Source organism: Anguilla rostrata, chromosome 11, assembly GCF_018555375.3.
Source record: "Anguilla rostrata isolate EN2019 chromosome 11, ASM1855537v3, whole genome shotgun sequence".
In the NCBI taxonomy this organism is placed as follows: domain Eukaryota; kingdom Metazoa; phylum Chordata; class Actinopteri; order Anguilliformes; family Anguillidae; genus Anguilla; species Anguilla rostrata.
The window spans coordinates 21,569,654-21,594,474 of record NC_057943.1 but is presented as its reverse complement, the minus strand read 5'-3'; the positions used below and the strand labels follow the sequence as shown (position 1 = coordinate 21,594,474).

Sequence of the window (24,821 nt, the reverse complement as noted above, 5' to 3'; positions counted from 1 at the left end):
CATAAAGCGCACCTATCGCGGCACCTTATATGCGTGACAGAGACCAGCTTCGCTCAAATTCTGCAGTCAAATCTGTAATTATAGGCTACTGCGACCGCGAGTAGAAGGAGTAGTGTTCTACGGACTAAACTGCCAAGAAATCTCACAAGTTTGCTCAGGATTTAGATGCTTGAATACCCATCCAAACAGAACCTGTACAATCTGTGCTTTCCCACCCAAATTGCACATTTATTTGACTAAACCAGCACAGAATACGACAGACGGCATGACAGAGAGGTTTACGTAATAGGCTGCCCATATATTAATATGTGTAACCTATTCAAATAAAACAGAACAAATAGCCTATAAGTAACTCTAAGTTTTAACTTCTGATTTACAAAACCGAATGTCTAGTTTTCGGGAAGAACAGTCAGCAGTAGGCTAGAGGTAGAGTATAGCACTTCTGAAGAATAGTAACATATCACCGCCCAAATAGCCAAGCAATTCACTTGAAATCTGGAAGAGTGAAATCGTCTCGGGACTGGTGTAAAGTGAAAAAATGTGCGCTGCCGCTACGTTAATAGCCACTTGGTTACTGACAGACAACAGGCTAGCTGTGGTTCGACACTTCCTGGCACTGTGAGAAAACACACGTTCGTACCGGGTGCGATATGTTCTCTTGAAATAGCCTACACGGACAAAAAAGAAAGGATTTCCGGAATTTTTCCGCAATAAAGACCATCCTTACAGTTTTTATTGCTGTTTGCGCCTATCTTTAAAATGTAGACGCAGCAGGATTCATTCGGTAGTAACTATGTTAGTTATATGATAAAGTGTGCGATATACTGCTCAAATTTGGCTTTAAAAACGGTCTTGCATTACAACACTGTAATGAAGCATCCTTTCCCCAGTTGCTCCACTGGAGTGATTTAGCGACAGAACGAAGACTGTTTAATATTGAACTCACGGCAGCCCAAGTACAATGTGGTCGAGTACCTTAAGGAATTTAGCAGCCATTGTTTCAACTATGAGTCGGATTCAGGACCAAGGACAGATCCAAAAGCAAGTTACAGCCTCAAGACGTGGAAACTTCCTCAACTGACGGAAGGAAAGATTTTTTAAAGTAGTTAGCTTTTATTTTCCTTCGCCATTCTCAGACGGGAAAACTTCATCCAGAGTAACGGCAATACGTATTCATAAACAACGGACTACTGGACTCATTTCTCTGAAAGGTGTGAACTTCGAAGTTTGATGTCAATGACAGGTGCGAATTTGAAATTTCCAAATAGGTAAGAATTACTTATTTTTTATCTTTCTGTAATGTTAGGTTTTTTATTATTATTCAGCCTGTAATATGGTGAGGAAAGATAATTTGAATCACATGGTTTCCAAAAGCTTTCTGCCAGTTTACATCAACTAGAGTAACCTACCTCAGCCACATATCCAGAACACATAAACGTACGTCACGCTATGATAAGGTACGAGCGCCAGACGCGTGGAAACAAACAAAGCAATAGTAATAATAAAATGTGTTGGAATGACGGGCCAAAATAATTTTAGAAATCATTCAAATGCTATGTGCCTTAATAGAACGAAGGTGTTGATACATTCATTGGATGCGATTGGCTATGTGGGTTACAATATTGGGTAAGATATATTTTATTACTGTGAAATACTCCTGTGGAAAAAAAACAAAACATTTCATTAAATGAATGAGAACGCCGTCGGATTGCAGTTAAACGATGCTGTTCATGTATATACTAAATGCATTTTCATAATGCTGGTGATTCGACGTGTAGTCCATTACTAATATTATTCAATTGATAAAACGAAAATGTAGGCTACTCAGTGTTAATATATATCGATCATTCTTTGACTTTTCTGGGTATATGGGATAAAAGTGCTTGTAAAGGAAGCACTGACACCTGCCCCTCCCACTAGTTCCAGACAAAATACTCGGTTTCACACATTGCTAATCTTGCTTATGCGAACCTTTGCAAATATTGACTTCTTGTATGGGATACTACAACACTTGTTTAAAATGTAGCCAAAATGTTATCTTTATTGTGTAAATGACGCGAAATCAAACGTTTAAAAGTAAAATAAACATCACATTCACTTACAAACATCATTGGAAATATGTCCCTGTTGCACATAGCTCAAAAGTTCTACGGGGGTGATTCCTGCATATCCTACGGCTGGAAAGAAGAGATTCCAGTTGGCGTCTTCCTACCCTCTGCTGGGTTTCAGGTCGCGATATTAAACGCTTTCAAATTATGACAAAGGGTCTCCGATATGAGAACTATGTTTGAAAGATTTGAAAGCAATTCACAAAAGAGAATGAAGGAATAATTTAACGCGCGAAAATAGACTTTTTCTGCTATAGAGTAATAGGCTACATTTGAAACACATTATGTATGTATTTTTCTCCAAATATTCATGAATCTGTAACAATTTCCAGTAGGCAATGAAATACCGATGAAAATGACGGGGAAATGTTTTTTAATTATCAATATGCAGAAACGGATGAAGCGAGGTTATTCCAAACCAACATGAGCATTTGTATATTGTTCAATCCCCATCAGTTGTACTATACGGTACATTTACGCAACCCATTTCTATTGTAAAGGGAAGTGCTTCCCGAAGAATTATACATTATTCATAGATCCAGTGGTCTACCACACCAGGATAACTGCGCTCTGCATAGCTTCATAAACATTTGCCCAGATCATTTCCCAGTCTCCCTCCGCTACCGTTTACATGGGTCCATTTTCAGTACAGTGGTATCTCCACCCAAGTGGAAGGGAAATTGCAAGGCTGCACGTTCACACAAGATTCTAAAAAGCGAGCAGATAAAAGACAGCACCGCAATATGTTTATTACTTGGCCATTGAATATGCGCTTTACAGTTCACATGTGCCTCCGTGCGCAAGAACCGTTTCACATGCCGCGCCGATACTGCTCTGGTGGCTTTCCTTCAGCAATGTTGTAGTTGATGTTGATGGTAGCCCTTCATCATTCACGTGCGGAAATTCCCTATTTTCAATTAAAATCAGCCATGATAACATTCCTACGTTGGCTGCTGTTATATAATTAATGTATTGTATACTGGCAGTAGTTTTGAATTACATTTAAAGGTAATGCATTGAAATCTCAGCTGCAGTTTTGACAACTTAATTTTATTTTGTCTTGCGTTACAACGGTTCTGGTGTGAAATTGTCACTTCTCTCAACGATATATATGTTGCATCTTTTTGCAGTGTTCTTTTTACAGTATGAATAGCACACATACCAGTAGACTGTACAGTTGTTTTGTGCTTTTATTAGGTTACAAAGTGAATATTATAGAACTTTATTTGCGTGTATAAATATATTCTACTCTACCATCGCAAGATTGGTGAAGGTCTCCTAAGCTTCAGAGTAGCAGTAATGGATACCATGTTTGTGTTACATAATATGGCTGACATAATACTGTGGAAAATGAAATGTGTCCATCAACTTTCTTGCATCTCTTTCTTTCAAAATTCATTTTATTGACCTATACAGAAGGGTAAGAAACACACCATAAAATAAGATCACAATGACAATAATAACCATGACAGCAGCAACAAAAATCATTGACATGATCATCATCAATACTATCACCGCCAATACCGTCCTCATAAAATAAAAACTGTATACAATTTCCATAGTTTAATAGTTCCCATGCACAGAGCTACAAGAATGTTTAAAAAGGGGGTGGGGGCAAGAAGTCAAAGATCACAACCAACAACCAAGGGTGGTCAGGCAGAGTGAAAAACCTAAGTTAAATATTTAACAGTCTAATCAGAAACAGCAGTAGGTGAGTTTTTGGAAGTTTGAAGCATCTCAATGGCATTTGAGTCCATATGATGCAGTGAAGCTGTCCTGTAATCATTTAATTATTCAGTGAATACATGTTAAGTATGGAATGCATGAAACCAATTCTATCAAATATGTAATATTTTGTCAGTTTAGTACATTATTTTTTATTTTTACTACAGCGCAATGACATTAGACTGGGTCTACTATGTACAAATAAAAATACTAATGACTTTGGATGAATTAACCTATATATTTGAGATAGAAAATTAAAGAAAAGAAATTTTTTTAAAAATGACATTCAGAACATCACTACCTCTTGATACTTCGTGTGAACCTGTGTTTATGAATAAGTATATCAGTGAGAGCCATATGCTTTCCCGAAAAATGTTTTTTTGTAATTATTAGTAAATAAACGGATTATTGTGATGGATCCATTTCTTTAGCTGACTTGCAGTATAGCTAACATGTTTACTTGGAGTTATAAACTGCTGACAGTGGCTATAACTCAAAAGAGACAGTGCAGTGCGTCTCTCTGTGTGCATTCTTTTATGTCTACAGGCCTTCTCTTTCTCTTTCCCCAGTGGGGTTTAGGCCTACAAGTGCCCCTAGAGACCTTGCCATGTACATGGCTCTTCTAGACTCCCCGCTGAGCAGCAAAGAGTGTGAATATGTACAAGAATGTGGAATTTATTGCCATCACCACTCTACATGTGACTAGTTTCTCCAACCGTGATCATGCGATTGTGACTGCAGCCTGACCTGTGCTTGGTCCTTACAACATGTTGCCCTGCAGGGCTATCAGTCACAGTCAGCACTGGAATGGTCAGGATTCCATCTGAAATCATAGGGCTTATTCATGCCCTAGAACAGTGCCTTAACAGAATGAGCCAGCAGCCCCACTTCTCAGCTATTTAACAGCTGTAAGAAGAAGTTTGGCACACATGTCTACACAGCAATTGACTTTATCTGCTGAGTATTTGCATGGTTATGTCTGCTAGGAGGCATCAGTAGTTCCCAGTTGAGCACACTCGGGGACTTGTTCATGGGTTCCAGACCTCACTTGTTTCAATGCCTGCCCTAATGAGTGAAACAATGTGAGATGGGATGTCTTTGTCACAGAGGAACTGATTTAGTGCAAGCGGAGTGTGTAAAATATCTTTTCTCTGCCCACAAACTGTATCAACCCCACTGTGTGGCAGATTCATGCACTGCAGTCTGGCAGTGACCAGGTGTAGGGATAGCTTTCACCCTAAGGAATTTCTCTGGAGAACTGAGTGCTGAGAAGAAAAGACAAGGAAAGCTCCTGGAACTTTGATCCAACATTACAGCTGGAAAAGGATGACACTACTAATAATACAAGACAAAAGTGACACAAAATTCCCCAATAACATAAATGATTTGATTTGTGGTCTTACTCTGCTTAAAATTAAATATTACTTTAATGTTAAATGCTTGCCAATTCACCATTAATGATGGGGGTCAGAGATAGGAAGTTTTCCATTTAAATGCTAATGATAACAGCTGAAATTATGTGCCTGACCCTTTACAACATGAAGCAAAGACATCATAAATGATGGGTAAGCTTATATCTTTAATTCATTTCTTCTTTCAGCTGGACAGAAACATGCAACTGCATACCTTCTGCCTTTTCTTACACTTGTCTGTTACTTAGGAACTCACTCCCTTCACATAAAGTTCATCCTGTACAGATTGACCAGATCTGATCACATAACTTTAAAATCGGGGGTCATCAACATGATACATGACATGGCAAAAAGTATGTGGACACCTAACTTTGAACATCTCATCTGAAATTATGGTCATTAATATGGAGTTGGTCCACCCTTTGCTGCTATAACAACCTACACTGCACTGGGAAGGCTTTATACTAGACATTAGAGCAATACTGCAGGAATTTGTTTCCATTCAGCTGGAAGAGCATTAGTGAGGTCAGGCATTGTTTGGGTGATTAGACCTGGCTCACAGTTGGCTTTCCAATTGATCACAAAGCTGTTGGATGGGGTTGAGGTCAGGGCTCTGTGCAAGCCAGTCAAGTTCTTCCATACTGTTCTCGAAAAAAGCATTTCTATATGGACCTTTCTGTGTGCCCAGGGCATTGTCATGAAACAGGAAATGGCCTTCACCAAACTGTTGGGGAAGCGTAGAATCATCTAGAATGTGATTGTATGCAGTAACTTTAAGATTTGCCTTCAGCTGGATTAGTGAGTATTGATTATGAGAATTCTGATTTTAAAAGTACTAGCTGATGAAAATGATCTTGTCCCACCATTGCCTGCCCCAGATGACTTACAAGCATTTTCTGAGGTAGCATAACAATTAGCTGTATCAATGTGCCCACGGCTACTATGCCATGTGATGCTTTTTCTTTGACTGAGTAATAATGTAAGTAGAATTCTCAGTTTGGCAGAAATAAGATCATCTTGGCTATGTGGAAACATATTAGTTCTTATCATGCTACAGAGGAAGTCTACTGTAGTCAACCAACACAAGTAAGTAAATAAATAAATAAAATGAAAGCATGGCCTCCCGGTAGTCCTTCAGCTCTAACTGGGCATCCATCTCACTACCAGCAGCCGTCTGTCCTCTGATGCTAATGAGCTGGCCCAGAAAAGAGAGGGAAATTAATATTTGATGATGAAGTGGAGCTCTGAAGCATAATTAATGGCTAAGAGTCAGGTAAAGTGGACGTGAAGGAAGCACTGGGTCCTGGTTCATTGTGATTACCTTAAACAGTTTAATTAGCTGCAGACAATGTTTTATAAATACATGGCTAATAAATGATTAATAAATTTAAAAAATACCAAATAAATCCCTATCACTTCAACACTGTATGTCGTACTAATGTGCTAAAATACACCAGCTGCATTGAGAATGTATTTCGTTGAAAGAAAACGAGCTATGGTATGTCCTGTGTAGTTCCTGTTGAATGGCATGTCCAAAAATGGTATCATTTATGTTTAATAAACCCTATTGTACGGCAGGGTGTCCCTGCTGAGTAGTATAATTAAATCTTTGTCATAATTTAATTGTTTTTCCGACTGTCTGATCAATTACAGGTGTACCCCCCTGCCAATTACAGTTTTTCAGTGGAGCTGTCTGATTAAAACATGCCATTCAGAAAAAAATTACCCTGTGATGACATCAGTTACATCAACATGCTCAGCAGGGATATCCTGTGCATTTCTGATTCCTCATCCTGCTCCATGAAATTAGCTGCTGATCAACAGAATGACATGCTCACATAAGTGCAGTGACATCATCAGAAAAGGAACATCTGACAAGCTAAGGCTCCAAATCACAAAACACACTCCTACAATGGATTTGTTTATTCATTGTGATATAAGTAAGGAATAAACCATCACAGGCTGTCCCATTATTGGAAAATAATGTACGATGCCTCGCCTCGTCTGCATCCCTACCCCTGAAGTATGTTATTTTCCAATAACGGAACAGCCCGGAGTGGTTTATTCTGCTTATACAACGGTTACCAACGGTTGTATATTAGTTACTTTTATCTTTATTGATTTTTTATGAATTTATTTGAATTGAAATATTCTTCCGTGGGCATTTTGGCATATTGTTTTACCAATGTCAAGCATAGTTGATAGTTCTATTTCGTCCGTTGTTTATCAAAAACCTTTCGTCTTTCTAGTCCCTCTCACCCAGTTTAGAATACAAGCTTGCTTTCTGCTAGGTTCGTTGCCACTCACGATACCTTGCTAATATTGAAATTCAGTTAGATTTCAGTTTGAAATGGGCTCATGGCATGTTTGTTATCCCAGCTAGCTAGTTAGCCAACTACTGAATTATATTCAAAACTGCCATTAAACTATAAACGCAATCATTTGCAAAGATACAGAACAAAATGCATCCCACAGCCTAGTATAAGTAAAATGGGACACCTCTACTTTCCAAATTCGGGAAGATTCTGTATTTTACAGGATGGTTGGCAACCCTAAATCAAGCTATAGGCCACAGTAACTAGACTAACTAACGTTACTCTCTGCAGTAGTTCATGGACAAAAAGCTGATTATGCTTGAGTTGGCTGTGGCTGGACACATCCCTTAACACTGCTGCAAGTTTGATGGGCTATTTATAACAAAGCTCACTTGTCAACAATTTACGTCATGAAATGAACATTGTCCACGTCTGGTTTATTGAGTCAGATCGTTGATGAGCATTCATTTAGAACCATGCTTTTGCCTGCTGGACGTTTTTTGAAAAGTAATAGACACCCTCGGACCAATCAGAATCGAGTATTCTGCCAAGCCATTGAATAAAGATATGGAGAACTGCTGCTGTATAAATTAGCATGCAGCTGAAATGCTCATCAATCCTTTGGCATGAATCCCAGGAATGTGAGAAGGACAGGTGTCAGGACAATGCATCATTTAGTGGCCTGCAATTCATCCTTGAAGAATATAATAGTTTTGGGGTCATACCGCCAGAGGGTGGAAAATGCATCATTCTAATGCATCATTATTGATTGATTTACAAATTCATCAAACGCCTACAAAGTGTACTTAATTCATTTCAAGTGACACTTAAGATATTGATTTGCAGATTGATTTCAACAATCAATGTTTCCTTCCTCTTGAATAGCGGACGTCTGGAATATTTGAAATCATCCATAGCTCATAGCATTACACCATTATTGGCATCATAAGCTTAGGCATGCTCAGTTTTCTATCGTTAAGGCAAATATATTCAAACATGAAATATGATCCTTCAGAATCTGGATCCTGCAGGCTGGGGCTCAGAGCCCACTGGTGAGGTGTATGATTGGACATGAGGTTCAATTTGGGAAGATATTCTCCACCGATAGCAGCAATAGCAATAGCAGCTCCTCTGGTCAGTTGGTCAGTAACTGCAGCTCAGATAATTGGCTGCTGGGCATAAAGAATTGGCAGCTGGAGACTATGTCCCACACAGTACCAAGACACACCTGATTTGTCCCCTCCAATAATAAATGTATTCTTGTGTCAGGTTTCCTCTTTTTGCCTGGTCATGTCCCCCTCACTGAGAAATGCTGTGGTGTTAAGGTCTCATTGAATGAGTGCCCATGACAGAACATAATCTTATGGTTCTTCTTCACTCAGTAGTTCATCAGAGTCTATAAATGCCATGGGGATTTAATTCTCAGCGCTCGCAAACTGCTGCATACATTGGAGTTACACCCCTTGGGTGCACAATTTGTGGATGTTTCAGTGATGGGATGGGCATTCAATTTGGACTGACCATTCCTAATTGGGGAGAAAGCATAAAAATTGGAATAAAAAATAGTTTGAAAATAAAATATGGTGATTTCCTGTCAGTGCAGGTTTGTATGGAACTGCAGAGTTCCTGATATCAAAGGTATTGTTGCCATCATTATTTTGGCCCTTAGGACCGATACAGTATACATTATACAGAATTATGGTTCATGAAATAGAAAGGCATGGTACAGAAAATAAAGGCACTGGGCTTTGCCAATATTTCAGGAAACAGCTAAGATGAATCATAGCGCATGAATAAACATTTCCCATTTGGAATTGCTACATGAGTAAAATTGCGAATTCAGAAACAACAAGATCTCACAATAAGATGCACTTTTGTTTTCGTCCATACCCCGACCCTTCGCCTGTATGTGTCCCCGGCCCTGTGAATTTTTCTGTGCCCTGAAAAGCCCCGCTGTCTCCCATTTCTTGTACCCGCTCCCAGTCCATGGTGCGTGCTGAAGAGAAACACACATGGCTGTTCTTCCCGAGCGTTCTCTCCCACTCCGCAGTTGAATATGAATGAACCTCCATGGAAGAATCATCGCTGCGGGCGGGAATATTACCATATAGGAAAGCTGCTTTCCATTCCAGGGATGTGATTTAAAACGCACGGACAGATTAGAACCTTGCGAGGGTGACTCCCTCTCCCCCACCCACCCTCCCTTTGAATTCCTGGCCACTTCTTTTCAAGCCCCTGCAGGCCTTTTTGAAGTGTTTAGGAGGGCTGGGAGGCTCGGCCCGCTTGCATTATAAAGGGCAGCTGATGAAACAGGAAAAGGAGAGACTGGAGTACTGTGAAAAAATACTATCTCCTAACCCCAACTATAAAGAAGAGAGACATCATTTGGATTGGAATTCCAGGGTTATCTGTTACCCTATATTAGATACAATAAACAGAATCTTAAATGTAGGGCAAAGCAGTCATCATTGGTATATATTACTATAAAGGACTCGTGGAAGGAGCATGATATGAGCTTCCTAATATCCCTTAGGATGTTTTATGTCCACTTTTTCCCTTTCATGTGGGTAAGCAATATTAACAGTGGCTTGCTGATCCAGGGATGCAATGCCATTCAGTTATTTCTAAAACAGGGAGGTCTGTGTGAGAACATTATCTCAAACATACTATAAGCATTACCAATAAAGAGACCTGGTAATTCCTCACTACTGAATTCCCTCTCAGAAACTCCCTCGTGCATTGAGAACCATTCTGTATTCCACTGCATCATGACACATATTAAGATAGCAAGCATATATTATACGCAGTAAGATGTATAGAATTTAAAAATCAGCTGTAAAGAGGAAAATTCAAATTAAAAAATGTAACAATCTGATACACATTTATTTTCTTTGATGCACCTTGATGCACCTTTCACCACCTCATTGGGAATATTTATCAACGTGTTCATTTAACAGTGGCTTTATTTGCAGGCAGGACTATCAAGCTGTATATTAATTTTTTTATGATGTGATGGCTCGTGTGAGCATGTTTAATTCAGCTCTGTATTTGCTGCAGATGCAAGCATTATGAACGAATTAGATGTATTACCCACATACAGCATGTTTTTATGCATATGAAATGCTCAAGTGGAATTTAAAGAGAGGGCATTCACTGTGTTTAGATGGGGGCTGTAACTGAGCTAGCCAAGCTGGGGCAGCATGTGAGGGTTGAGTGGATGTATCAGAAGCTTCAAAGCATCACGAAGCAAACTGCCTTCTCTTTTTGAACTTTCTTTTTCAATGAGGAGGGAATGAGGGAATAATGGTGTGGAGATATGGATGTGGAGAGAGAGAGAGAGGGAGGCGAGAGAGATAGAGGAGAGAGAGAGATAGAGGGGAGAGTGAGAGGGAGAGAGAGAGAGAGAAGTGAGTGAGAGATGAGAGAGAGAGAGAGCGGGGGGGGGGGGGGGTTCGTCTGCTGTATAGCAGTATGGTGGCAGGTCCTGCTCAGGGCAAATTCAATGATAAGAAAGAGGCTTCACTGCCATGTTACCAACTGAGGATGCTTCAGTTAAGAGGCTCTACTTCAGTTGAATGGACACCGCATGTTCTTGCCTATTTTGCTGCCATATAAATATGTATTGCCCATATTGCAAAAAGTACTTATGTATAGAGGAAAAAAATCCCTCTTCAAGTGGCAATCTGATTTATGCTTCTTTTTCTGGGAGCACGTTGGACTTTAGCGATTGTGTATCAAAATGTTCTCGAAAAGTTTCTTTCAGATTCTTTAGACTAACCAAATACACAATTTGGTATTCATGTCATTTAACATGTTTGCATTTAGACATGGTTCCTTTAAAAAAAAGAATTTAAATGCACAATTTCCTGTTTAGAATGTGAAAAGAAATCTGTATTTGCTGCATCATATAAACATAGTTAACTAAGTCACAAACAGTTTTTTTTTTACAAATTTTGCTTTTACGATTGTATCATAATATTATACTGTACTGTTTAGCTTGTGTTTACAACCAAGTGCTTATTGAAATATGTTTACAATCAAGTGCTTATTGAAATATGTTTATAATTAATGCTTATTTAAATATTGAATGGCTTCTTACCTAGTAGCTCCTTAAAGATATTTAGTCATCATCTCACATCCACTGTTGTAAATAAATGGAGTGTAATAAATACAGAAATGTATAAATAAATACATTGTGGCTTTAAGAATATCATAATCACTGTAATGTTATTAGTATATGCCATCATATATTTCCCTTCTTGACTGAGAGACACTTTGTCATTCACTTGCCATATAGTTTCAGTCAAATGAAAATTGTTGCAATCTACCCTCTTTCAAAGGGGCCCGATTCAGCAATCACTTATCTTCTTCATTTGGCCTCTTATCTTGCTTTTTCCTTTGGAGTGACATGACTTTTGACTGAGCCCTCTTTTTGGCTGCACAAGAAGAAGAAAAAAGTGTGATTCTCGCAATAAAGTGAACACGTTTGAACAATTGAAATGATTGAAACAAACTGAAAATACACTTCTAACTCTGTTGTTACGTGTTGGGTTCATCTAAAATCATCTGATTCCGAAGGAGCAGAATAATGAAAATAAAACAATGGTAATTTCTTATGAAAATGCAGTTAAATTAACGGTGCTAGTAGCAGTATAGAGTGAGCTGTCAGAAGTTGGCTTTGTGTCCACAGATGGCTACACAGCTCTCAATGGCCCCTTGCTGATGCCGTGTCTTCTGTTAAGGACCTTCCCCAGCATGCTTTTGAACTTGCAGTTTGCCCTTATGTATCCTGCTAACACTTACCTTGGTATCCGTTTGTTGGTATTTGATATATTTAGGCTACATACTTTATGGCATTAACTTAGCCTACACGCAAACAAGCACGCACACACACACACACACACGCGCGCACGCGCACGTGCACACGCACGCACACACACGTACACACACATACACACACACTCACACAAACAGAACCGCAAGGACAGAGAAATCCAGCAGAGATCTGCTGGCTTAGTTACATTGATATGTTTTCGATAAGTTCTTGGCTTCCAAAAATTAAATCGGCATGGTATAGAAAATCTGAACCCAGTAGTGATTTACTTTTACACTTTTACGTATCTGCACACTTGTCTAAAACCATCCACGTCTAGCACAGCCATAATTTGTGGGAGGGAAATTGTGTGAAGGACTACTAGTGTTAGTAGCACCTATCTTGCTTTCTTGGCAAACTAGCCAACAATAACCTGGTAACTAACAACAGCCCAATATATATTTTTTTCTTTCTGAACAATGGACCCAGAAGACGAAATATTTAAGGTTGGTATATATTTGATAGAGCTGTCTGCTTCCACAGCAAGCTATTATAAATTGCAGTTGCACATAATGGCTTATAACTTATTATCACTTAGAAAATCTAGGTTAGTGCTGTTGGTAAAGTTCAGCTTTAAAAAGAAACAATCTGCTAACACGCTACATGATTAATGATATACCAGTGTTAAATCAGTTTGAGGCTTTGTACTGTAAAGTCCAAGGAAACTGGAACATGCATGAAGCTCTTTCCAGGGCGCTACAATGCTATTGACAAGGGGAAAGCTTTTGGGAATCGAAGTTCTGCAGTGTTCATTTTTAATAAATTTAGAAGCAGGTTAAATGAATGGTGAGCGAGACCTCTGCCAGTTTCTGTTTCTGAGGTCAATGAATGGGTGACCCTTTCTTGGCATAGAAGACCTCAGCACAAAGCTGTATGCCATGAGGTGGGATAAGCTGTTACACTGCTTGTTACATGTGATAGTCCGATTAATTACAGTTTTAATATGCATTGTTCTAATACCAAGGCTGAGTGAAGGTGTTATGATGGGATTACTTTGTGTTTTTACTTCAAAGAAAGCCAAAGTACAAAGGGGTTCCAGTCAGGTGTGTGTGTTTGTGCATGTGTTGTGTGTGTGTGAGAGCGAGAGAGAGAGAGAGAGAGAGAGAGAGGGTGAGGGAGGGAGAGGGAGGGAGAGAGGGGAGGTATTGTAATTGACGTACTCTGTCTCCAGCCAGGTGTAGTCAATATATCTCCATCCTGATACAGTCACTATATAATTGAAAAAATACTTTATTAAACAAAAACAAAAAAACTGCTTCCTCTGTACAGTCACACTAAAGTAATTAATAAACAAACACAGAAGACAATAGAAATTTGACCTTACATTAATTACTCAGAAAAAAAAACTAAGAAAAGCATGCAACACAATAAAATGCAAGCAATAAAACATGATCATTCCCTGTACATAGAGCACCCCCTACACAGAGAGAGGGAAAGAAAGAAAGAGAGACCATGACATCACAGAAGAGGTGATAGGGGAGTCTCCTCTCAGAGGAAATCAAATAAAAAGGGCTGCTTTTAAATGATATGTATTTCTTGTTTTTGTACACTTATGAGTCTAATAGTTCAGACCAATATGAATGTATATAAGAACACCTCTCCCGCCAATATGCAAGGTTTCTATGGCAACAGAGGGTTAAGAAGAGAACACTCCTATGCAGGGTTTAGTGTGCTTTAATGAAATGGACGCACCTGCCAGGATGTGGTCTTTTTTTTAAAGGACATATCTTCCGTAATATGGTAATGCATGTTTGTGGCAATCAAGAGGAACCTTACAATTAATATTTTAAAGGACAGAGGGAGTCCCTGCCTTTTACCCATCCTTAGGTATAGCATGATTAAATGAGGACATCTCACCGCTAACAGTCTCTAAATTGCACTTGTGATCAATACTGTCTTGAGTGGCTTGGCCATGTTTTCTCACCCTGCTAGGTGCTACCTAGGTGTGTTTTCGAACCTGTATAAACTTGCCATCTTTCAGTACTTCACTTGCTGCACCTTTGGTGTCCTCCCCAGGGTATTTGTATTGTTCAGGTGTGTTTATTGAGGGCCTGTGGAGGGTTAGACACCAGGATTTAAGCCCTTTGTTAAAAAATACATATATAAGAATTATGCATTTAAAATAAAGAATTGATGTGAAGAGGAATGGAAAACAAACTAAGCTACCACACCTCAATTTCACATGGTCTGCATGTAAGATATATGCATGCTTTCTTCTGTATATTATTATTATATTGTATTATTATATATTATATAAATATATATGTTTTATTATATATACACAATCACCTAGCCATGAAATTAGGCACTACAACATATGGTCAGTTAGTTCTAATAACAAAAAATGTATAAATAAATAAAAATGGAGATGCAGGGGACTGTCACTGATATTTCTCAGTATGGTTAAATTGCATCAAATTAAATAACTGTGTGTGTGTGTGTGTGTGTGCATCATTAGTGTAACCATAAATCCACTTGCACACCTACCACATCCCCTATACTTTAAATAAATCAAAATAAATCAAGATTACACACTTCATGAAATAAAGTTCCCCTTGGAGATTCTTTTGTTCTGCTTTTCTTTCTGTTAATCTGTTTCTCAGTCATTGCAGGATTAGAAAGACTTGAGGAACACACAGTTACAAGCAGTAATGTATACACACAGTGATGTGACAGAGTTGAGATAATGGAACTGAATTAAATGGGGAAGAGAATGCAACTATTGAATATAGCCATATAGACAGATAAGAATGCTTATTTCCTGCCATAAATGCATTAGTACTGTGATAATCTTCACAGAATTTAACATTTACTGCAATAATAAAATTTTCACACACACACACACGTACTCACATGTGCAGGCAAGCACACATGAATGCACAGTCTGATTGTATAAAACAACCAATTTATAAGGGTACAGAAGAGTGAGAAAATAATAATGTGCTTTTTCCACATGGGAATCCTCGTGATGCTCTTGGAGTCAGATAGGTGGGCATATTGTCTCTGTTTTATTGCAATGAGATTGGGGCCATTGGAAAGATGTGACCTGAAAGTGTCTTCGACATCCTTTTGGGGATAATTTGGGCTGTGTTTTCTAAGGCCAGAGGGGAGGAGAGAGAGAAAGAGACAGCATCTCTCTAGGGCCAACAGAAGAACAGTCAGCAACTCTCTGAAAATTTTAAGAAAACACTCACATATCCAGAGAAAAACTATTGCATGCTGCTCAGGAATTGTGTATCATAAGAATCTAGCTTAAGATCATGATCATGCACAACCCTACAAATAATGCACAATCCTGTTTATCAGAGTGTTTTCCATATCCTCTATTTGTAAAATAAAACTTTCACACTTAAATATAATTCCAAAGGAGATTCTTCTATTCTGCTTCACTTTGTGTTCATTTTATTTTTGTTACAGGATTGTGTATATGCTGTATAACAGAAATGATACCATACAGTGATGTGACAGATGATAGAAATTATGTAACCTGCTCTGAATTTAAAAATGTGAATGAAGTCTTTTAAAATGACATCTTGTCCATCTGTACTGTACTCTACTGAATGTAACTATGAATTAATATATGCTCACCTGTCATAAACACGGTAGATATTGTGACAATAATCCTTGAGTAAATTCATTATACAATTTTGTATGGAGTAGGACATTAGCGAATTGTTCTTCTGAGGCTGAATCTGACAAAGAGCATGCATTTGTCTGTAAATGCTGCTTTGTTGATATTTTTTAAATATAAATTGGTCTTTGTAAATGACTTGCAAATATGGTATGCTTTATAAATTATTTTTTTCCAATAAAATATTGTCTGTGAACTTTTACATAATTTAGCACTATGGATGAACAGTCTGTGTGCAGCAGATATTTACAAATATTATATAATATGAAAATAAATGTAAAAGAATTATTGTAGTGGTGAGTAGCTAAATGCCTCCAACTTTTTTTTTCTTTGTCTTTGTCTCTAGGTCTTGAAAACCAGATAAAACATGACAGTATTGCCCGAAGAAGATTAAAACAATGGTGTCTAAACAATAAGCTTTTACGCCCCCGCCAAGCTGTAACTCAAAGCCCCCCAGCTTTCCCTTGATAAAGAAGCGCACCCTCCACCCTCCCACACCCCCCCCCCCCCCGCCCCACACCATCCCCTCCCCCTGTGCTGTTCCCCCACGGACACCATGACCGTGAAGCTCAGACTCAGGCACGCCCCCTTGTGGCTGCTCTATTTCCTGCTCCCCCTCCACGTCCCTGAGGCCCTGCCCTCATCCAGCTACACGCCGGGAGCCAAGCGAGAGATCACCATGGAGGGGGACCTGGTCATCGGGGGCCTGTTCCCGGTGCACGAGAAGGGCGAGGGCACGGAGGACTGCGGGAAGATCAACGAGCAGCGCGGGATCCAGCGGCTGGAGGCCATGCTGCTGGCGCTGGACGAGATCAACCAGGACCGCCGCATCCTGCCGGGCCTCAAGCTGGGCGCGCACATCCTGGACACGTGCTCTAAGGACACCTATGCCCTGGAGCAGTCGCTGGAGTTTGTCCGCGCCTCTCTGACCAAGGTGGACGAGACCGAGTACATCTGTCCCGACGGGTCGTACGGTATCCACGACGAAGTCCCGCTGGCCATCTCTGGGGTCATCGGCGGCTCCTACAGTGACGTCTCCATCCAGGTACAGTAGCTCTGTGTCTCCATCCAGGTCCAGTCATTCTGTGTCCCCTTCTAGGTATGCTCAATTTGTGTCCTCATCCAGGTACGGCCAACTCCATCCAGGTACGGTCACGCTGTGTCCTCATCCAGGTATGGTCATGCTGTGTCCTCATCAAGGTACGGTCACTGTGTCTCCATCCAGGTACAGTCACTTTATCTCCATCCAGATACAGTCACTATATCTCCATACAGGTACAGTCACTATATCTCCATCCAGATACAGTCACTATATGTCCATCTAGCTACAGTCACTATATCTCCATCCAGGTACAGTCACTATATCTCCATCCAGGTACAGTCACTATATCTCCATCCAGGTACACATACTCTGTCTCCAGCCAGGTACAGTCAATATATCTCCATCCTGATACAGTCACTATATTTCCATCTAGATATAGTCACTATACCTCCATCCAGATACAGTCACTATATTTCCATCTAGATACAATCACTATATGTCCATTTAGGCACAGTCACTATATCTCCACAGAGATACAGTCACTATATATCCATCCAGGTACAATCACTCTGTCTCCATCCAGGTACAATCACTATATCTCCATACCGATACAATCACTCTGTGTCCATCCAGGTACAGTCACTATATCTCCATCCAGGTACAGTCACTCTGTCTCCATATATGTACGGTCACTCCGTGCCATACTCGATAGCTGTTTCCTCTTAAACAAAAGATTTTGGGCAAGAGATAATTGAGATTACCATATTTCTTACAAAATGTACATGACTGTCCAGAAAGGCTGTCAGTGTTCTGTATTCTCTGTGCTTATTTTTGACAACAGAAATCATATTGTGATTATTTCCAGAATGAGTACAGGCTGTGGGATGCCACCTTTCATTAGATGGTATACAAAACCTTATTGAATCATTTGTCATATTTAGCAATGCAACTTTTACTCATATTCATTATTATTTGGCTAAACTCTTGATGCATTATTTTGTTTGGTGTCATGTGGAAGTATATTCAAGTACATTCAATCTATGCATTTATTTGAGGGTTCAGTAATATGGTATAGTGTCTTTCTTTAATTGCTGAGATTTATTTGAGAATTTGTTACAACAATATAAATTGTTTTTATCTTTTTAAACCTACCTCTTTTATTACAGAAGCCCCACAACTGCATGTAATGTAAACTGATGCACTGGGTAATAATGATCAAAACTATAAAAAATGAAAAATTTCAGGGCTAAATTTCATTTTAAAGATTTTCACCTTTTTACCATACTGCACTTTGACATCAGCAACAGTGTTATTTGCTCTTCAAGCAAAGACACCGCTAATGCTTTCTATTTTGTATGGTATTGATCATGCAGAAAGAATAATATGAGTTTTGTGGTATTACTTTGATATAATAGAACTTTAATTAACACATTGAATGTAGAATATGTCCCGTGGCTATGGTGAAATAGGCTCACCTGTTTGCCATATGCTCAGTTTATACCTAATTTACCATATGCTCAGATTGCAGGCAGTTCTTTTTTTCTCCAGTTGGCCTTCAGGCAGATTCCTAGACGAAGGATGATAAGATGACAGATTGATAGTAGAAGCATCATTCCGTTCAACGCAGGACAGGTGTTTCTGGAAATGGCTTGATGAGAAGCTCACTAACAATTATAGCAACTGTTTTTAATTGGTCCCATATGGGCCATTATTTGACTGTTTCCCCATCAAGTGACGAGTCATCATTAATCCTCGTGTACTTGCATGGTCCGCCTTGCAGCTGTGGAGCGGAGGATGGAATGTGTCATGCTGAAAGAGACAGAGGGCAAGAGGAGATGTCGCGTGGGAGGAGACACGACTTGCACTGCTTGTGCAGACATGACCTGGATAGATGCAGTGTGCCTCATCGCAGTAACTACGGCTGTTTTACAAAAAAACAGCCGTAGTTAAATGTGTCCCTCAGTGTTTACCTTGTTTACTACTTTAACAGCGGTACAGCAGTTTAAGCTACCTTAATGAAGGGGTGTAATGCTTACGGATGCTATCTCATTCAGATTGCATTAATATTAGTGGCCAACATGTGTTACATCTGGGACCCCTGGTCCTAGAGTGCAATCGAGTTCCGTCTTCACAAGGTAAAAAGTCCCTAATTCAACTCATCAGTGGGTCTAAACCATTTAATCTGGCCAAATCTGAACCTATTTGTCTTCTCTCTCCAGCCAGTAATTTAAAAAGAAATGATGAACCTGTATGACTGTAGCTCTCTGGGACCACTGCTAAATAGCCCTGATTCTGTATGCATGCTTAGCATACTGCCACTCTGAGCAGAGCAGCGTTCCCCGCAGGTGAATGATGTTTGATGTGACTCCAGAGTCAATGACAGAGAGCCACATTTCTTCGATACCTCAGCACGTCACACGAGAGTCAATTGGCATTTATGGGCATCTGCTGAGATGAGAGTCCAAATGTCACTCGTTCATATGGATCATGAAAGACCATCATTCCTCCACTTTTCTGCCAATGAGCATCCTCTCTTCCCCTGCTTCATTTTTCTACAAGAGAAAAGAACCACTTTATCATCCTCTGTTGATGAGATGGAGGATTTGAGGCATGCTTGTCTGATTAGATACAGATAATCTCCCCTCTGGCCCTTTCTCCCTCCTGCCAACATGACTACTAGCATCTCAAATCACAGGTCTACCTTCTTCTTATACTGCAGTGCCTTGCATAGCCTTACTGTCAAGTTATCTAATCTATTTTTTTTTCCAACCACAGTTGCAACCTGAATTTTAACAAGCTATTAATTGTTCTTAATGTCCATTGGCCATCTTTTTTAGCTGTTTCATTCCAATTTTGAATGTATTTAATTTTATATTGGATACTTTTTCAATTGATCAAAATGACAAATGTGCAAGGTTTATTCCTAAATGGTCCCAAACCACTTGTAACCATTCTAGTGGGTTCAATTTGAGTGCTTTAATTGGTGTGATGGTCCAATTACACTTCCAGAGGTTTTAAATATACTATAGCTCCAAATGAGCTGAACCTCAATTGCATTCAAGTCAAATAGTTGAAAGCGCTTTTGAAAGCGCTTTAATTGCTTTATGCTTCACCTTTCAGAGTAGCTTTGACCTTACGTGTTATCAAAGCTTTCATGTGGCTGCCAATTTGAGCAGAATGAAATTAGTGGGAAAATTCATTAAAATTAGTTGGTATTCATTTGTGTTTTACTCAACAAAAAAAAAAAGCTGAGAATCTGCACTTTAACGGCATGATAATATGTATTTAAAGAGAGCACTGGTGAGCTCAATAATCAAAAAGGGCCTGGTTGGCCAAGGAAGACCTCTGGAGTTTGATGACTGAAGAGTTCTTATCGTAATGAAGAAAACCCCCCAGACCCCTTTCCGACAGATCAGAAACACTCTTCAGGAGGCACCCGTGGATGTGTCAGTGACTACTGTCCATTTGAAGACTTCACAAACAGAACTACAGAGGCTACTCTACAAGATGCAAACCACTAGTTAGCCAGAAAAACAGGCTGAGCAGGTTACAGTTTGCTAAAAAAGTACCTAAAAGAGCCTGCAGAGTTCTGGAAAATATTCTTGAGGACAGGTGGGACAAAGATTCACTTTTATCAGAGTGATTGCAAGAGCAAAGTGTGAAGGCCTAAATAAACTGCCCAAGATCCAAGGCACCCCCTCATCTCTGAAACATAGTGGTGGGGATCTTATGGTTTGAGCATGTATGGCTGCCACAGGTACTGACTTGCCTGTCTTTGTTGGTTATGTAAATCCTGATAGCAGTAGCAGAATGAAGTGCATTTTTACAAAAGCATCTTATCTGCTAAAGTTCAACAAACTGCCTCCAAATTCATTGGATGGTGCTTCTTCCTTCAGCAAGACAATGATCCCAAACATACTACTAAAGCAACAATGCTTTCAAAGCCAAAAACTGTAAAAATTCATCACTGGCTAAGTCAGTCATCCTATCGGAATACAACTGAACATGCGTTTCATATGCTGAAGCTAAAACCTAAAGCAAAGAGCCCCCAAAACAAACAGAGGTGAAGATGGCTGAAGTACAGGCTTAGCAGAACATCCCCAGAGAAAATATTCAACACCTGGTGTCTATGGGTCACTGATTTCAAGCAGTCATTGCATGCAAAGGATATGCAACAATATGTCAAAAGTATGTCTTTGTCCCAAACGTTATGGAGCTTCCTGTATATATAAAGAAACTTTCATTCCATATCTGAAAATATCATAGATTGAATTTTATCGATCGTAAGGTTATCGAAGGTTACAGTTATCGAGCAGCAAGTGACATCAGATTTTTGAGTTTGATTTGGTGATGCAAACACAATGAGGTACAGAATGCATTTTGGCCATGGTGGTCCTGGTCTGTAACAACAACCCCACTTCCAATGCCTTTAGTTTGACAAAATTATTAGAGATGTTTTCTGTGGCAAGGAGTCCTGATGGGGTTTGTTAAGGGAATCTTATTGACAAAGTCCTATGCAGTTCAGAATAGGAAACATAAGATTGTGAGGGGCTAATGATGCCACCGGACATCAGGGGAGCGCAAATCACTGGTTTTCCCATCTGTGGGGTGCAACAAGGGTGTCACAAGCCTTGGCAGGGACCAGCGACATCACTGAAGGGAAGCGGCCTCTCTTGTCAGGGGGCAAGGATTCGGCCTTCTGGTGCTTTCAGTGCTGACGAGCTTCAGGGGAGCTCTTGGCAGAAAAAATGAACTAATCGCACACAAATATTAAGGGGACAACACATGGCAGAGAGTGTCCTTGCTATTTGAGAATGATCTTCAGTGTACACTGACACGTGGGCATGTCAGCCATCTGGGATTAATACCAGGGGTGAAAAAAAGCCAATGCATGGTGAACCAATCTCACTCTTTTGACAAATTATGATTGTACAAATATGTTAATATGGGACACAGTAACTTTTGATTTTCAAGGGCCAGCACATGATTTACACTCAGGCTCCGTTCAGCTGATAGTGAAGTCTCACAGAGCATTCCTAACATTAGTTTATAGTAATTACAATTTGTTAAATTGCTTGCTTTCATTTGGCATGAAAACCTATTTCCTTTTAGCTAGAACTCAATACGGGACTATAAAAAGACTCGTTTTTATGTGTTTAAATGTGACCTATATGTTGACAATAAACATAATTCCAGTTTTAATGTGTATGAGCTAAAGGGGATCGGAAGTATTCTAAAATAAGCAATTAAAGATGATTTAACACGGGACATTTTACTGTGTAACTATAACGCATTCATAAACTGAAATTCATATTTGTTTTCATATCATATTATATATATTGTTATACTGTTACGATTTCAGAAAGACGCATGGGTGACAGATTTTGACATTTTTGAGCCCTTGTGCTCATTTATTAATGCAGAAGATTGCAGCTTCTGACACAAGCACAGGCAGCGTAGAACTGGGGGTGAGCTCAGGTTGTCTGTTCTTTTTATAATGCAACCTCCCACCCAAATTTGAATCTGTTAAACATATAACAGCGACAGCTGGCTATCTCACATTTCAAATCCCGGACTAGTCACATCAAAACAAGAAAGTCATCCGTGACCACCAAACTATGCACACAAGTGATGGCTAGCTGCCTAGCCAGCCACCGTTACACTACCCCTTTTTCAAAAAACCTGCAATGAATTTGTGTGCCCGCTTAATTGCAGTCCTGGCTCTCCCAAAGTCCCTGAGCTCCTGCCCACTCTTGGGGACTGCTGGCTGATGCTGGGGAGTAATGTGTGCAGCCGGTTGCTTGGGTGTGCTGGCGAGTGCTGACTGGTGGGTGCTGATGAATGTGGGCGGCTCCTGGGGTTCAGCGACTGTGGTTCTGGGAGCAGGGCCCACCTGTACGGCACCAGGCGGTCCATATGCAGGACCACCTTTCTTGCCAAGCTCTGGGTTGGCTTGCTGGATTAGCCACTGGATGTTGCAGCGTACAGGCCCAGTTTCTCCTCTGGCCTCCTCTCTTTCGAGCACAGCTGTTCTTTGAGAGCGATGAATGATGCCGCCTCCCCAAACCGCCTGGTCAGCAACGTATTGAGGTTCACGAGGGGAGGGGGCTGATCAGTGCTGATGTCCAGGAATGCCTGCAGTGCCTTGCCTTCCAGGGACTACTCAGTCCAGTCTGTCACATCTGCAATGAAGTTAAACTGCAACAGGTACGCATGCCAGCTCCCTTTTCTGTCAAATCTCCACTCTTTTGTGCTCAGTGGTGCACGTCTGAGGTGGTGCTAGCACTAACGGAGAGTTCCTTGTGCAAGCTAAGCCATCACAAGGGGCTCCGCTAGCCGGTTCAGTGCAACTGGACAGGGGATGTCCCAAGAGGGTCATTCTCCAGACCTCCTGTGCTACAGTCAGGGGCTCCGCTAACCTCCTCATCACTAATCACTATCCCCTGTGGCTATAGCTCATTAGCCTGGAGATTGGAGACCGGCAGAGGATTACCCTGATACTCCTGGAACTAGCAGTTGGACCCCGTGCCACGACTCGCTAATAGGGCTTTGCAAGCTAAGCGTAGGGTTCCCACAGCCTGCGGATCCACTACCTCTGCATGAGATAGCGAGCTGGGGGGTGGGCTGCAGCTAACAAAAATTGAACTTTTTGCACATGGTATTTTTGCTTGGACTCGCCTGGATGCAAACCCATTAGTCCCACCTCACTGCTTGCCCTTTCTTGCTGTGGAGTGGCTATCTGCGCTGCTGTCTTCTTCCGCTCACACGCAGGTTGTCTGCTCTTTTTATAGCGCAACCTCCCACCCAAATTAGACCAGTTACAACAGAACAAGAAAGTCATTTGTGGCCATTCATCTATACACACAAGTGGTGGCTAGCTAGTTTGTTAGTCAGCCAGCCACCACTGCAATATGAATTTAGTTTCGCTCGAAGACCATGTTTAATAAAAGCCGATGATACACAGTATATGACCTCAGAATGAGGTGTAATGAAGCTGTGTTCTTCTTGGACTTCTCAGCTTTGCCAGAGAGCTGATTTCTTGCAGCTTTTACTATCTGGGTTGAGAAACATTCTGTAGTAGTGCTTGCATCTTCAATTCAAGCAACCCCATTAACTGATTATACAGCATCCAACCTCCATTTTATTCTTCTTATTTTTCATTTCAAGTTCAATGCAAAAGTATGTATGTGAAATATGCATGCATACATAAAAATCTCACATCGATCGAAGTAGTTTCTCTTGCAAATTGCTCACAGTTGTGCAGTTAAATGCAAAATCCTTAGTGAATAAACAATAACATTACTGAGAGTGTCAGAAAAAATGTTAAAACAATGGTAATCAGGTACACTTGGTAATGTAGCTTCATACAAAAAAAAAACAACAACTCTGGTATGTTTCTTCCGGGCAGAAGAAAAATGCTCCTTTTTAATGCCAGTATTGGCTTCATGCGGAAGACATAAACAGAAATCTTTTGTGGGTGGGGTTTTCTCCGCTGTGGACTTTTAAAAAAAAGAAAACAGTGTTTATTATGCAGTGTGTCTCAGGGCCTCTCTGAGCATGTTATTTCTGGCTGGAGGTTTTAGCACATCTTCAAAACATGGTGCTCGTTAATTAATGAATCAGAATGCCATTTAGATGAGAGGCAAGTGTTATGAATGTAGAAGGCGGGATTAGCTATTGCCAGGCACATTTCCATCGAGGAACTGGAAAAATTA

General features: G+C 40.2%; 1 protein-coding gene across 1 annotated transcript in view; it reads left to right on the top strand.

Moving 5' to 3' along the window:
- LOC135234282 (metabotropic glutamate receptor 2-like) overlaps positions 1–24,821 on the top strand; it is a 47,151-nt gene continuing 22,330 nt past the window's right edge. The window contains exons 1-2 of the mRNA XM_064298731.1: positions 1–1,268; positions 16,411–17,109. Coding sequence (XP_064154801.1) covers positions 16,621–17,109 — 489 coding nt within the window. The 5' untranslated portion in view covers positions 1–1,268; positions 16,411–16,620. The remainder of the gene's footprint in view (positions 1,269–16,410; positions 17,110–24,821) is intronic.